Raw genomic sequence first — 16,392 nt, forward strand, 5'->3', positions numbered from 1 at the left:
TTATAACTCACTTAACTTCTTTAAGAATTTAGATGATATACCATTTGGTGCATATATGTTTAGTAAGTGTTTTCCTTCCTTATCTCTTTTAATCAGGTCTGATTTTTTACATTTACTTTGCCTGAAAACAAGATTGCTACCTCTCTTTTTCTGAGGAGTTTTTCTTTTTTGATATTTCAGATGAGAATAGTAAATTTTGTTCCAACCCCTTTACTTTACTCCGTGTGTGTCTCTGTTTTAAGTCTGTTTCTCATAAACAACATATTGTAAGATTCTGTTTTTTGATCCACTCTGTTTTCCACTTCTGTTTTATGAGAGAGTTCATCCCATTCACATTCATAGTTTTGATTACTACCTGTGTATTTCCCTCTATCATATTCTTCCTCCTATTTGTCCTCTCTCTTTTCTCCCTTTCCCTCCTCACCATTGTTTTGCTTCTATCACATCCCCTAATCTCACTCTCCTATTTTCCTCTCCACTGTAACAAGTCTTTTACTCCTCTTCATGTGAAATAATTTACCCCATTCTACCTCTCTCTTCTTTCTGCTCCCTTTTCTCTTTTCTTTTTATTTCTTTCTCTTTTCTCTTTCTAATCGCTTAATTTTTAAAAAATATCATTTTCTCAAATTCACCTTATACCAATGCCTTCTGTTTATGTATATTCCTTCTAAGTGTGCTATTACTGATACAGTTTTTCTTTCCATGTAGGGATGTAAATAGCTTAGCTTTATTGAATCCTTATTTTTCTTTTCCTTTTTTTTTTTCATGTTTATGCTTCTCCTGGATCTTGATATTAGAGATCACATTTTTGGTTTAGTTCTGTCTTTTTCTTTATTAAAGCTTGAAATCCTTCTATTTCATTGAATGACCATTTTTTTTCCTTGATGTATTATGCTTAATTTCCCTGGGAAAGTGATTCTTGGTTGTACTCCCAGTTCCTTTGCCTTCCAAAATATCATGTTCTGGCCTCCATTCCTTTAATATTATAGTTTCTAAGCCCTGTGTAATCCTGATTGTGACTTCCCAATATTCTAATTGTTTCCTTCTGGAAACTTGCAGTATATTTTTCCCTTGACCCAATAGTTCTGAATTTTGGTTCTAATGTTGCTTGGAGTTTTTAATTTGGGACCTCTTTCCTGAAGTGAATGGTTCATTTTTTCCATGCCTATTTTGCCCTTTGGCTCCAAGATATCAGGGCAATTTTCCTTGATAATTTTTTGAAAGATACTGTCCAGTTCCTGCTTTTCATATTGACTTTCAGGAAGTCCAATGATTCTAATATTGGCTCTCCTGGATCTATTTTGCAGGTCAGTTGTTTTGCCAATGAGGTATTTTACATTTTGTTCCATTTTTTCATTCTTTTGAATTTGATTGATTCTTGATGTCTTCTGGAATCCCTAGTTTTCACTTGAATCATTTTAACTTTGAAAAAGTTTTTTTTTTCCTCAGTTAACTTTTGTACTTTCTTTCATGTTTCACCAATTGTACTTTTTTTCATTGTTTTTGCTCATTATTTTTTGGACATTTTCATTTCCTTTAAATTTGAGCTCTGCACTGTGGAAAGGGTACTGTCTCAGGCTTCTTGTTCCAGTGGCTGCAGGACCTGGCTGTTTCTCTGGTCTACACTGCTGTTATCCTGAGGCCCCCAGGGAACCCTTGTGTCTTGTGCTGAGGGAATGGAGGTCATAGGGGTCTGGCAACTTACCTAGTACTGAAGTGGCATCCTAGTGGTGGTGTCTGGTGTGTGCTGAGACTTGGGTAGGGGGTTCTTTCTGCATTTCCTGAAGCTACACTGAAGCATATGGAGGTATGGTCACTGGAGGATGCCTATTTGCCCAGGGCTGCACTGATGCACATGGTGATTCTCTGAGCTGGAGTCTGCTGGTTCCCTTGGTTATGCTAAGTGAAATTGGAAGTCCTGGTGTTTGCATGTTCCGCTACACTGGAGCTCAGAATCTCCCACTAGTTTGCTGAGGTGGGACTTTATTCTGACCTGCTGGAATGCTTCTTGTCCTGGAATGTGCTCCTCTTTTACATAAGTAAGACAGACTTTTCTTAGTGATCATACAAGTTTCTTGGACTAAAAGATTGCTTCATCCTGTCTTCTTGCTTTTTCTGCTGTTACAGGATTTGTTTTGGGGTGCTATTTTATGGTTGTTGGAGGTGAATACGGGAGAGTTAAAGTAATTTACTGCTTAATCCACTATCATGGCTCCTGTAAGTTGGGCCTCTAATTTTTCAAATTTCATTTTCATCAACATGAGCAAGATGGACTAGAGGGCCACTAAGGTTTCTTTCATCTCTAGCTATGATCCTGAATCATTCTTCAAAATCTAATTGTAAAACAGAGCATTCCTGTTACTCATTTTAATATAGTTTTATAAAACTTAGTGACAATCATAAGTTATAAAAATAAACTAAAATAGTGATCATTGGCAGCAAAGAATTGCAAATATCCCCTTTTGTACATGATACATTTTGCTATTTGGTAACTTAAATACGGTTAACAAATAATGAATAGAGGTAGCAAAAAATTTTGTTAAAATAACAGCATATAAGATTACTCACAAAATAATATGTATTTCTGTACTTCATCAAAAAGAATTGAGGAAAACCTTTTGAAAGAGAAATGCTCTTGACAATATTTTTTTTGAAGTATGAAATATGTTAACATCAAGCTATCAAGACATACAATGCAAGGCATCTATAACAAAACAATCCAGTGGATCTAGACAGGTAGGAGTTAAAGGAGGTAGAGAATGGTATCAATCAAGTTCAACAATCAGAAACAGAGCTGAGGAGAGCAAAAAGTGATCAGCTTTAGCTCCCTCCCTAAAATGCAGGAATGAAGACAAACTCATCAATGAGAATGGGGCTAGGATGAGTAAGGGGTGTTCCAAGTTGAGAAGGCCCCAGGAGCTCAAGAAGTTCCAGGGTGAGCCTGCAGCTGAGGCAAAGTCTGAAAGGTCAGAACAAGTAGAGGGAAATATTCGGTAACACAGAATTAAATCCCATTGAATACATTTATATGGATTCACATCTAGTAAACATATTTTTTGAAAATATTGGGGAATAAAATCATTATTCACTAAAATTACTGGAAAAATTGTGTAGTTATTTTTAAAAGACCAATTATCTATAATTATATATAGTTATATGGCCAATTATACATACATAATTTTAAACAGCTAAAAATATTTGCTAATTTATCTAGGAAAACATTTTATCTATCAAGCCAATGCAAAAAATATCAAACATAATAACTTAGGATTTATTTTTTTAAAATTTGAACATGCAATCTCATTGAAAATAATTCCTATCTTTGCACTAATATTAGCTGCAGAGATGGAAATGTAGAGAAGTTCAGTGAATAGGTCAAATGGAACATTCAAATTAAATCCACATGTGTTTTGACACCTGGTGACTGAATTATTAAAGGAGGATTTGGTGAGGATGGGAACGAATATAGCAGAAAGCATGGGTCGAAAAGGAATGAAAAAAACAATATTTTCATTCTAAACAAAGCATCATGTCTTTATATCATTAATGTTGTGTTGAGAAAAGATTAGCTGTGAACATGTTAAAATTTAAGAAAGAATTACAAGGATATTTTAATAGACAGGAGTGAACTCATTCTTGATGTGGGAGTCACCCCTGATTCTCTTTTCAGTGTACAGTTAGACCATATAGACCATAAAGTCTTTTCATAAAGCAAAGATTGTACTTGCATTATAGCCTGGAGAAAGAATGATAATGAGAAAAAACTATATCACAAAATGAAAACAGCCCAATCTGAAATTATTTAAACATGCAGTTTAAAATGAAAAATAGGTAACAATAGAAATGACATAAAAATAAATTACAATAATTTTATGTAGAATTTGAATTGATGTAAATAAATTGCCATAATGAGATAATTACATAAAAGCAACCTTAGTCAGAAAACAAACTTACTGGTTAAGCAGAGAGAAATGGTGGCCAAGAGTAACACCACTTTAGAATATGAATTTGTGCATAATTTTTTAGAAAGAAAGATGTGAATAGAATGAGTACTTTATAATTACCACATGAAATTACTACATAATAATTAAAAGTAGAATTTAAAGCAGAGATAATCAGTGGAAAGTAAATTCAATTTAAAGACAGACTGATAAAAGGTCCAACTAAGTAAAATAATCCAGGGGGCAGTTAAATATGAAAATGAATGAATGATAAGAAAGACAAATGAAAATAAAAAGGTCCATAATGATTTATGTAACAAATTATTTTAACTATCCACACTGCGTTAAGTGCAGATACTTGGACTCCACTATGATGGTTTCTGATGTGATTATAGGATACATGTAAATGGAACTAACCAGAGCAAAGAGGGGAAAGCAACCAGATATGAACCAGCATACATCGAAGAGAAATGCTGGAAATGGCACACTTATAAAAGCATGAGGGATGGATCTACAAGGTATCCAAAAAATTGGAAGGCACCAAAATCATGGAAAAATGCTCAGATCTTCTTGATACCAACAAAATAATGTAACTGACAACATCAAATAACAATATCCTTACTTTCTTATTTAAATAAAAATATTCATGATAATCATCTGTGCATCTGCCATGAACATCCCTATGACAAGGGAAGAAGGAGGTTTTAACAAATGATATTAAAAAATGGACCATATTTTTGCAATCTTGAAAGTGCCTATAAGTAGAGAATATAAAATCTCACACTACTTACCTTTTGTTGATTATGAAATCATTTAACTTGGCAGAACAAACCATCACTTTAAAGGCTGTGTTCCAACAAGGTATTTTCCATCCATACATATAGATCATTCAGGAGTCCTTAAGAGATATAATAGAAATACTTTTAATCAATAATCTCTTGATCATATATATTATGCAAGGTGTAAAGAAGGGAGAAATACCCCCCTATATTCATTACTGTGATAAGAAATCCGGCAGTGTCCAAGTAGAATAGAAATTTCCTGTGGATAATGAAAATCTCTAGATACTCCTGTTTGAATATTACTATTCAGTTCCAGAACACATTGCAAAACCACCTAGAAGAGATATGTTATTACTCAAAGGAGTTTGGCCCGACCATCTCTATTTGAAAGACGAAGTGGGTGAAATATGAATAGTACCCAAATTATGCCTTGCATTTGGAAAGACATGTATATATATACATATATACATATATACATATATACATATATATATATGCACACAAGTAGTCGTATATGTACATGTGTCTAAATATATGTATATGTGTGTATATTTCTATGTCTATAAACACATAGCACCTTTGGACAGCAAGTTAGCTCAAGGATTAACTAAGAGTAGAATAGATTGGATGGCCTTCAGGAAATTACAAAAGGACTTTATTGTAAGGAAACTCCAAGTATCAAATCAGATCATCACCAAAAAATATGATCTCAGAGTATCTTGGGGTTATTAAGAGGGTAAATGACTTATTGAGGATCATACAGCTATTAAGTGTCAGAGGTGGGATTAGGTCTTCCTTACACCAAGGCAAACTCTCTATTCCCTTGTACAATAGCTGAATAACGATTACAAATTGATATGTAAAACATGAAAAATCACAGAATAACTCAGATCTATTATAAAGAATAATCTTGTTGCTAGAGATCAGAAGATTAGGTATATCTCCGTCCTCTCAGTACAGATAGTGTAAAATATTGCCCATTCTGTCAGACACTAATGTTTGATTGGTTGGTTTTGCTTACTTGTTTTTCTTTTTTTACAAAGTTTGAGAGTGGGAATGAAGATATGGTGTATCAGGAAATCATTGTTATACATACAAACATACATACAAAAAGTATTGATGAAAATATAGGCAAATAAGGAAGGAAATTAAAAATTATGATTATGTCCTAAGGTTTGTCTAACTATTGAACTGAATATGGGTGATAAAATAAATTTAAAACTTTAGCACAAGTTAGCATGAATAAAATGAGAGGGCTGGATTAGATGACCTCTCAGGACCCTTCCATTTCTAAGTCTATGAAGTGTGTGAAATATTAACAAATTTTGGTAATATTTTATGCCCTATTTGATTTGCTCATTTATTTACTTTTAGGAGAGTTATTCAGGCTGTTGTTTCTTTCAACACTGAATGAACAAGTGAATAATGAAAAACTTTTTTCTAGGCACTCTGTGTCTTCATGAATTATCATCTCTCCTGGATGAATAGGCCCTGACACTTTAGGGCCATATCCAAAACAATGATCCCCAAGAGGTATCCTTGGTATCAGAGTAACTGAGAAATCTGAACTGAAAAGGTGATTTGCAGGTTATTTTTTTCTAATCCATTACTTACTGTCTTTGAGTTAAAAATTTTCTGGCATAAGTTTAGTATGTAGTGGTGAGAACTCATTTTATATATAAATTTATTCTTTATTTGAACCTCTCTCTTAATATTTCCTATCAAGACACATCTCTTGTCTTACTATTCTCACTCTTCGTAGAGATTATAAATCAATTCACAAACACTTGCTAAAACCCAGGGCATGATATCTCTTGACTGTTAGTGTTTTTATATTTCCAAAGCAGGCAATTATTTAATCTAAAATTACCCATTTCTAATGGTGGGATTTCACATACCTAAAATAGGTTACTGGCAGTTTGTTTTGGGTCCAGAAGCAGGATGGTAGTAAATCATTTTATCAGGTCGTTAATCATGTACTGGTTTACTTATCCTGAGTACAGATTGATTCTCATTATGGATCACCAGTTGAATTTAAGATATAATTATGAGTGCTTTGGTTAATAGCAAGCAAATAATAAACAATAGCAATAAATAAAATCATTAACAAAAAGTAACTCACACTCAGTGCCCTTTTTATAATAAGTAGCAAATATTTACTGGAATCTAGTAGCATAAATGATCTAAGAGATGTACTATATTACTTGGCAGATTTTGAATACCTACAATTTTCAAAATACTATAATAGATACTGTGAGGAAAAAGGATCAACTAATGAATAAGCATTAATAAAGTATTTATTGTACTAAGAAGCTAGGGAAACAGATAAAAAGTGAAACTGACTTTTCCCTTAGGGAACTTACATTGTACCAGGTAAAATAATGTATACAAATATAAAAATATCCAGAGTAAAATAAAAGTAATTTTCAAGAGAGTATTAATTTAGAATATCATCTGAGGTCTAATGTAAGAGAAATTTCTTGAGCTGGGTTTTGAAGAGAGCTAGGAATTCTCAGATGTTGAATTAATGGATTATATTGCAAAAGAGCAGTGGAGGTGGTTAAGTGTGGGGGCAGCCCGTGTAAATTTATGATGATGAGAGATGGAAAAGGATGAAGAATATTACAGAATCCAGCCTGGTTCAACAGAACTGAGATGATTTGGGTTCTTCCCAGGTTGGCAGCTTATTCATTACGTGACAATCATAAAGTTATTTAACTTCTCTTGGTCTCAGTTTCCTCATCTATGAAATAAAGATTATAATTGTATCTACCTTCAGGGTTGCCATGAGAATCAAATTAGATAAAATTACAAAGTATTTTGCAAACCTTGAAAATGCATATAAGTGCTGGTTATAAATCTACTTGTTAACAAAATGTTGAGGTTTTACAAGTAGTACCTAATATTTTAATAGCCCCTCTCCTCACTGAGTATATCAGTATAATTGAGTAGAAAGAGTGTACATATGTCAGTCATATGATCATTATTAGTAATAGATTGCCTTTATTTCTACTATGTTCATGACATTGTTACTAGGTGCCAAGTTAAGAAAAAAAATGTACACTATTCTCTCTTTCCTTAAGGAGCTTATGGAGGGAAAAGTACATAGGCAAAAGACAAGAAGACTGTGTAGCTTATAGATAAATGTTTCATAGTGACTACATATGTTTCTACTGAAGACAGATGGCTACGTTTATGTTTTGAACTTTGCGTGCTGTTAAAGGGGTCTATGTATCTTTCTATCTCAGAACCATTATTTTCTGAGGAATTTTTCAAAGCCCAGATTAAAGATTTGCTTTATGTATAAACACAAAAATTTCCCTAGACTAAAAATCACCAGATGAACTTAGAAACCGACAGTTGTGTCTATAGCCTCTTCAATTATTAATTATAAAGAGCCCAAAGCTTTCAAACTTCAAAAATGAGATCTTTGCATGAAAATTGAACAAAAGTAACTGTCTTCTGAAGAGTTTAAATTATAGCCTAAGTTGTCCAGAGAAAAGCATCTTGAACAAACTTGGGGGAAGGGAAGGGAGATATAATTAAAGGATAAAATCATTAGTAGGTAAGTTGGGAAAGTAAAATAAAGCTTTCTGCAATAAAACCAGGAAGTGACATTTCACTATTGAAGCTGTAACTCTTCATTTCAGTATTCAAAAACAACAGAACAATGTCATCAGCAGTAACAAAATATTAAAGGTACTCATGGTAAGAAAAAAATCCATTAATATAACATGGAGCAGACTTTTTTGGAGAAATGACCTTGGAGGGGGAAGGTGGAGTTATAAATCATCTGAAAGGGGGTGGAGCAAAAATGGCAGAGTAAGAGCACCGACTTTCTAGAGAGTTGCTCCCAAACGCAGCCAAACACCTGTAAAAAATGGCTCTAAACAAATTCTGCAGCTATAGAACCCACAGAATGAAAGAGTGAAGCAAATCTCCACCCCAGGAGAGCCTGAAAGGTTACTGGGAAGTGTCTGTCACACCACACTGGGAGCAGGGTACAGTCCAGCATGGGCAGCACAGGCACAGAGGAGACCTGAGTAAGCCTCAGGGGAACTGAATCTCAGGAACTAGAGTGGTTTTCATATTGCACAACCCCAAAACACTGAAAATTAGAAGGTCAGTGGAAAAAGCCTGTAGGACCTGTATGGGAGAATGGAGTGATCCGGCCCCAGTGCCAGGGCAGCAGAGGGGGAAGGGAGTAGAAGAACTTGAGGTAGCCACAGCAGCAGCAGCTATTTTTGGAGCTCTAGGCCCACAGATTGTGGGGGAATCAAGTGGCTGACAGTATATTCCCCACTTCACTAGAAGCAGAGATCTATCTTGACAAAGAGCTCAAAAGTCAAGAAAATGGCTGGGAAAATGAGCAAAAACTATAAAATGAACCAGACTATAAAATCTTACTTTGGTGATAAGGAAGAGCAAAATATGCAAACAGAAGACAGCTAAGTCAAAGCTTCTCCACCCAAAGCAAAGAAAAATATGAATTGGTCTCAGGCCATAGAAGAGCTCAAAAAGATTTTGAAAATCAAGTAAGAGAAGCAGAGCAAAAATTGGGAAGAGAAATGAGAGTGACGCAAGAAAATACAAAAAAAAAAAAAATGAGTCAACTGCTTGCTAAAGGAGACCAAAAAAATGCTGAAGAAAATAACAATGTAAAATATCAACTAACCAAATGACAAAAAGTATCCAAAAAGGCAATGAAAAGAAGAATGTCTTAAGAAGAAGAATTGGCCAGATAAAAAAACGAGATACAAATATTCACTGAAGAAAATAATTCTTTAAATATTAGAACAGAGCAGATGGAAGCTAATGACTTTATGAAAAATCAAGAAATTATAAAACAAAACCAAAGCAATGAAAAACATAACAGACAATGTGAAATATCTCATTGGAAAAAAAAAACTGGCATGGAAAATAGTTGCGGGAGAGACAATTTAAGAATGAAGGGACTACATGGAAACCATGACATAAAAAAAACCTATACATCATCATCTTTCAAGAAATTATCAAGAAAAACTGCCCTGATACTCTAGAACCAGAGGGCAAAATAAATATTGAAAGAATTCCCTGATCAGTTCCTGAAAGGGATCCCCAAAGGAAAATTCCTAGGAATATTATAGCCAAATTCCAGAGCTCCCAGGGCAAAGAGAAAATATTCTAAGCAGCCAGAAAGATACAATTGGAGTATTGTGGAAATATAATCAGGATAACACAAGCTCTAGCCGCTTCTACATTAAGGGATCACAAGGCTTGGAATATGATATTCCAGAAGTAAAAGGAACTAAGATTGAAACCAAGGATAACCTACCAAGCAAAACAGTATAATACTTGAGGCAAAAAAATGGTCATTCAGTGAAACAGAGGACATTCAAGCATTCTTGATGCAAAGATAAGAGTTGAATAAAAATTTGACTTTCAAGTTCAAGAATCAAGGGAAGCATGAAAAGGTAAACAGGAAAGAGAAATCATAAAGGACTTACTAAAGTTGAACTGTTTACATTCCCACATGGAAAGATAATACCTGTAACTCTTGAGACTTTTCTCAGTATTTGGGTAGTTGAAGGGATTACATACAAATAGACAGAGGGCACAGGGGTAGTTGAATAAGAAAGGATGATATCTTAAAAAATAAAATTATGGGATGAGAGAGGAATATATTGGGAGGAGAAAGGCAGAAATAGAATGGAGCAAATTATCTCTCACATAAAAGAGACAAGAAAAGACTTTTACAATGGAAGTGAAGAGGGGGGAGGTGAGAGGGAAAAAGTAAACCTTACTCTCATCATATTTGGTTTAAGGAAGTTATAACATGCACATTCAATTTTCCATGAAAATCTATCTTACCCTACAGAAAAGTAGGGGAGAAGGGGATAAGCAGGGGTTAGGGGGAATGATAAAAGGGAGGGCAAATGGGAGAAGGGGGTAATTAGAAATAAACAATTCTGAGGAGGGATAAAGTCAAAAGAGAATAGAATAAATGGGGGGCATGATAGGATGGAGAGACATATAGTTAGTCTTTCACAACATGACTTTTATGGAAGTTTTTAGAATAACTTCACATGTATAACATATATCAAACTGTTTGCCTTCTCAGTGGGGATGGGTGAGGAGGGAAGAAGGGAGAGAAGTTGGAATTCAAAGTTTTAAAAACAAATGCTAAAAATTGCTTTTACATGAAACTGGGAAATAAGATATACAGGCAATGGAGTATAGAAATCTATCTTGCCCTATAAGAAAACAGACGCGATGAGCATAAGGGAAGAGAGGGGTGTGATAGAAGGAAGGGCAGATTGAAGGAAGGGGTAATCAGGATGCACTCTGTCTCGGGATGGGTCAGGGGGAAAGATAGGGAGAAAATTTGGAACTCAAAATCTTGTGGAAATGAATGTTGAAAATGTTGAAAAATCAGCTGATAGTGTGGGCCCTTCCAAGTAGGGAATATATGTGTGTTTTGTATATATGTGTGTGTATTCATGTATGTATGTATGAGCATATACACACATATGCATAAACATTACTTTAAGGGACATGGGCTAACTAAATTCCTCTCCTACTATGAGTTCCTTAAGTATTTTGCTGTGTTGTTTTTGCATGTTAACACTGAGTCACAGTTTTAAGAGTAAAATTTAATATCCCAGCCTTAACGAAAAAAGATGTGTATACATAGAAATTTGCACATACAAATACATATTAATTTGCATGTGTGCATGTATATATGTGCATGCGCATACACCTTGTATGTGCATATGTATGTACACATGTGTGTATATGTGTGCATATGCATATATACACATATGTGCATATTACACGCATGTATTTCTACATACTCCTAGCTAAATTTTCAAGTTGATGGGATGGTCTTTCAGGAGTATAACTTTGCAGGGAAATAAGAAGACTTTAGGAAGTGCTTCAATTTTACATTTTGTGCCACTACTTAAATATTGTTCCCTGGTTTACCCAGTAAAAGCAACTTTTTTTTTGCATAGTTAACCTCTGTGTCCTTCATTGCACCAGTCTTGGATCTTGTCTCAAACTTTCCTAAAACTGAGGAGAGGATCAAAATTATTCAGGAGAATTTAAAATCAATATTGATGAAATGGAAGTTATCTTGAAAGAAGGAACAGGATTTGGAAGAAAGACAATGAAGGTCTTTTGTAATAGTTACTCTTCAGATATCTTACTTGAGTTAACATAGTGGGACTGTTTCACAGCTTCATTGGATTTTGTATTAGAGCTCAGAGGAAACTGATGTGAGTAATCTGATTCAATAAAGTGTAGATATTAATCATCCGGATGATAAAACTGATTGTGAGTGATTCTATAGTGTAGCAACTGTTCGGATGCAACTGAATATAGACATAATCCATGCCATATAGAAACATATATTAAGAACTAAGAGAGATATTAACGGACATCATGTCCCAAACATTCAATTTATAGTTAGTGAACTGAGAAATAAAATTAGTGACTTTCAAAGGGTTGCTATTACTATTTATGGACCCCCCCACACACACACACACACACATACACCATGGGTAGGTAGAAACCAAAAAGTCTTAGACTTGATCAAGCATGTTCTAGGCAATTAGGTGAGTATCTGAGGTGGGATTTGAATCTTGTTCCTCCTTCCTTCAAATGCAAAATTTTATCTAATGCAACATACTGCTTCTCCCTTTAAAGAGCTGGAGTAAAGAAAACATATATAGAGTTTATTTTCCATTTTGTTTTTTCTACTGTAAGAATTGAGAGGTTATAATCTGTTGTGTATGAAATCTTTTTATTAACACCAACTCATACCACCTACCTCACCCCCACAATCCACCTCCCAAGAGTCACATAGCTCCTTAGTGTCTGAGGCAAGGTTTGAACTCAGAAAGATGTCTTCCTGACTACAGGCCTGACACTCTATCCATTGCACCATCTAGATGCTCTTGTGCTTCAACTATTTCCTGTATAAAATGAGGAGGTTGGACTAAGAAATTACCAAGGTCACTCCTAGTTTTAAATTTATGATTGTAAATTTTTTTGGAGAAATTATTACAGTGTATAAGATCAGATGTCATGAGAAAATATATTGCACTGTGGAAATTGTATCATGTACAATTTTTATAGAAACCACAATTTAATTATAAAAGATTCCTTGCTACATAACAACAACAATAAAACAATCCATTGAGATAGGTAGTCCTTTATTTTCATAGTCAGTACATATGTTCTTTCCTTACTATTAAAAAAAAAAATCATCTGGTGGCCAACTTTCCAGTTATTGGAGTATTGAAATCAGGCAAGTTTATCCTAGAACAATATACCATTACTATGTCTGCAATCAGAATTTTCCCAACTTTGGCATTTGTGAGAGCTGGCACTAATCTGACACATTCTTCGAGAATCCAGACATACCTCCACATTATGCTGAAGATTCAGTAGAAGAGTTGGGAGAAAAAAAAAAATCAGAGTTAGTACAAGACATTTTACATTAAACTTCAGTAGTGTTATGGGATTTACTTTAAATTAATAATCAAGTATTGCCATTTTGGTGGAAATGTTTAGTTAGGTGTCAGGTAATATAGGAAATGTTTTCTCAGAAGATTCAGCTTACGTTGTGATAAAATGTCATATATTAAACTGGCTTAGTGTAAATGCTATGTTCTATTTGGGGGTCTGATTGACAGTATATAGATGGAAACATTTTATCCTTCAGTGTTTAGATTGCTTATTTCCTCAGCAATCTTAAGAGTCAAAAAATAACAGAATGGTGTAACTTAGAAAAAAATAAATATAAGGGTCAGGAGTTTTTACTCTATTTCATATTAAAAATTTAAATGTTAGTTTTAAAAATGTTCTTGATGTTCTCCAGATTAAAATTTTGATAATCAATTTCATCTGTTGACATGGCTTTTATAAATGGTTCTTGTACCCAAACCAAAGGAATGTAGAAAAATGATGATAGAAAAGACAATGAAGATCTAGTTCAATCTCATTTTATAGGAAAGAAAACTAAGAATGAGAAAAATAAAGCAGCTAGCCCAATAACTCTTAGGGCAACATAAATAAACCTGGTTATGCAACTTCCATGTGAACTCTCAAATACTGGATAGTATTTAATCTTGAAGGTAATTGCACTTACAAAGGCATTTGGTAGACATTCTTTACAGCATGTTGTCTGAATTTTCAGAGACGAATTTGCACCATAAGCTCTGACAATATCGGCACTCTTTGTGCATATCATTTCGAGAAACATTACTGGGGCCCATGTACCATCTTTTCTTTGTCTTTCAAGACTTGATTTTGTTTTCTTTTTCTTTTTACAGATTAAAAAAATCAACAGGAACTTTCCTGTAAACCAGCAGGTAAGATGGAAAAATGCTTGGAAAACCATGTGTATTTGTTTAATATGTGTATAATTTAATATAATGGTAATGGATGTAATCTATGGTCAAAATAGGGTTATCAAATTTCCATCTCTCATTTGCAATATCTTGGTTTCCATCTCTTGATTTGCAAGATATCATTTTTTTCTGTTAGACATGTTTATACATTATATTGATTAATTTTATACTAACAACACATTTTAAAGATTAAATTTTTGCAAATGGAAAGTTGGGCTTATGTTTAGACATCATGAAATTGTATTTCAACTAAATATATATGTGCAATCAAGATTCTCTTCCTTTATATTCAAACAGAGGACCTTAAATAACAGAATCTTCAATTAGGAATCCAGATAATTCTTTGACGTTCACTTCCCTTTTAAATGTTTGTGAAATTAATGTCTTGAAGGAAAATTCAAAATATATAGTCACAGCTTTACAGAAACCTGAAGTTAAATGGGAAATCAGAGCATATAACCTTATGTACTCCTGAGTAAAATTCCTTCTTCCCATCTCAAACAAATCAAATTTTAGACTTGATCTGAAGAACTCTGAGGGACATCATGTTTCCTCTGTAAATAGTCTATTTTGATTTTAAGTAACTGTAATTATTAGGATCCTCCCCACTTTAAGCTAATAAACCTTAAAAGTATACTGGCTTGGGAAATGTATTATATTAAGCCTTAATCTATTCATATACAAATATCACTTATTATTCCAAGTTTTCTTCAGTATGATACTGATTCTTCAGATACTCAGAGTTGTCTTGCTGTCCTAACTCTTTGTCTTCCTAAGGCTTAACATACCTAGGCATCAATCCTTGTCATCTATCCAAACAATTAAAAAAATAGCTTTTTTACACTCAACTGGAGATTTCAGTTTGACATCAAATTATTAATCAAAACTGTTTGGTTATGATTATCCAAACAAATCCAAGTCACCTAATTCCAATCTTGGTCTTGTTCAGTTGTGCCTGAAAATCATGGAGTTTTCTTGGAAAAAATATTCGAGTAATTTGATATTTCCTTCTCCAGTGGATCAAGGCAAATGGAGATGAAGTGACTTGCCCAGGAAAACAAAACTAATAAGTGTCTGAGGTCAAATTTGAATTCAGGTCTTCCTTACTACAAACCCAGCTCTCTCTCTACTGAGCCATCTAGCTGCCTCCAATTCTAGTCTAATGCAGACCAATTCATTCTATTAAGAATATAGTTACAAAGCAATTTGTAGTATATTTTTCTGAAGTCCTAAGCCATCAGCCTAGATGACAAACATATAAAGGAGGTTAGCGCTGAAATGTCACAATGAAGTCTTCTAGTAAATAGTGTTCACCCTTTCTGAGTACATATAAATATTCCTTTGAAAAATATCTTCTAGAATCTTACAATCTGGTTCAGTTCACTGATGTTAATTTTTAATCTTTCTCTTCTAAAATTTTCTCTTTCAAATTTGCCAATAATTAAGCTTCTTGAAGATCTGGGAAGCTTTTTTGTTATTTTGTTCTGAGTAAACATAAATAATAGATCTGATTTTTTTAATAAATGGTTTATGTCTATATGAGTCCAAAATCTAGTGCCCTGGGCTAGTGGTTATAGTAATAAATGCCATGTACTTTACTACAACTATATAATGTATCTGTAATACAATTTCATTTCAAAATGAAATGATTACCACAAGATACCAATTTTGAATTCTTAAGGATTTTTTGCCAGTTTATTAGTACAGATATATACAACTAACTGATGATTAAGAATAAAAGTTTACCTATTAAACAGTTAGAATCTCCTAGTATTATAAGAAGTTTATACTTATTTTAATAATTATGATGTATTAAGTAAACATAATCTAAATTCTATTTACTATACAATGATAAAAATGACTTCCTACTTCTCAGAAAGCAAATATATTAGTGTTCATGGGATTTTGTTTCTTTAACCTTCTCGATTGCTCTTCAGTTTGGCATTTAATTGTTGTCCCTTATATTTTTACTAGGAAATAAAATCATAATTTCATGCTGAATATGTTGAAAGTTTGAGAGCCTAAAATTAATAGAGTTTTCCTTAATTGGTTTCCATTACAATAACCTAAAAATTATAACCAATGAGATTTTTGGGAATGTTGGCCAGCACTGTCAGATGTTTTATATGATACCATAGATTAGGAAGCAATAGTCTTACTTAAAAAAAAAAAAATATAATTGAAGAAGAAGAAAAAGAAAGCAAAACTATAAACTGTGGGATTATAACAAGCATCTACGTACCCAGGACAGCATATGAGTCGGGGTTTTGTTTT

The 16,392-nt window shown here is 33.6% G+C and overlaps 1 protein-coding gene across 1 annotated transcript in view; it reads left to right on the top strand.

The window, feature by feature from the left end:
• The window catches only part of SNTG1 (syntrophin gamma 1), a 1,083,450-nt gene that overhangs the window by 838,349 nt on the left and 228,709 nt on the right, over positions 1-16,392 (top strand). The window contains exon 13 of the mRNA XM_072604568.1: positions 14,041-14,079. Coding sequence (XP_072460669.1) covers positions 14,041-14,079 — 39 coding nt within the window. The remainder of the gene's footprint in view (positions 1-14,040; positions 14,080-16,392) is intronic.

The sequence above is a fragment of the Notamacropus eugenii genome, chromosome 4, assembly GCF_028372415.1.
Source record: "Notamacropus eugenii isolate mMacEug1 chromosome 4, mMacEug1.pri_v2, whole genome shotgun sequence".
NCBI classification, from domain to species: Eukaryota; Metazoa; Chordata; class Mammalia; order Diprotodontia; family Macropodidae; genus Notamacropus; species Notamacropus eugenii.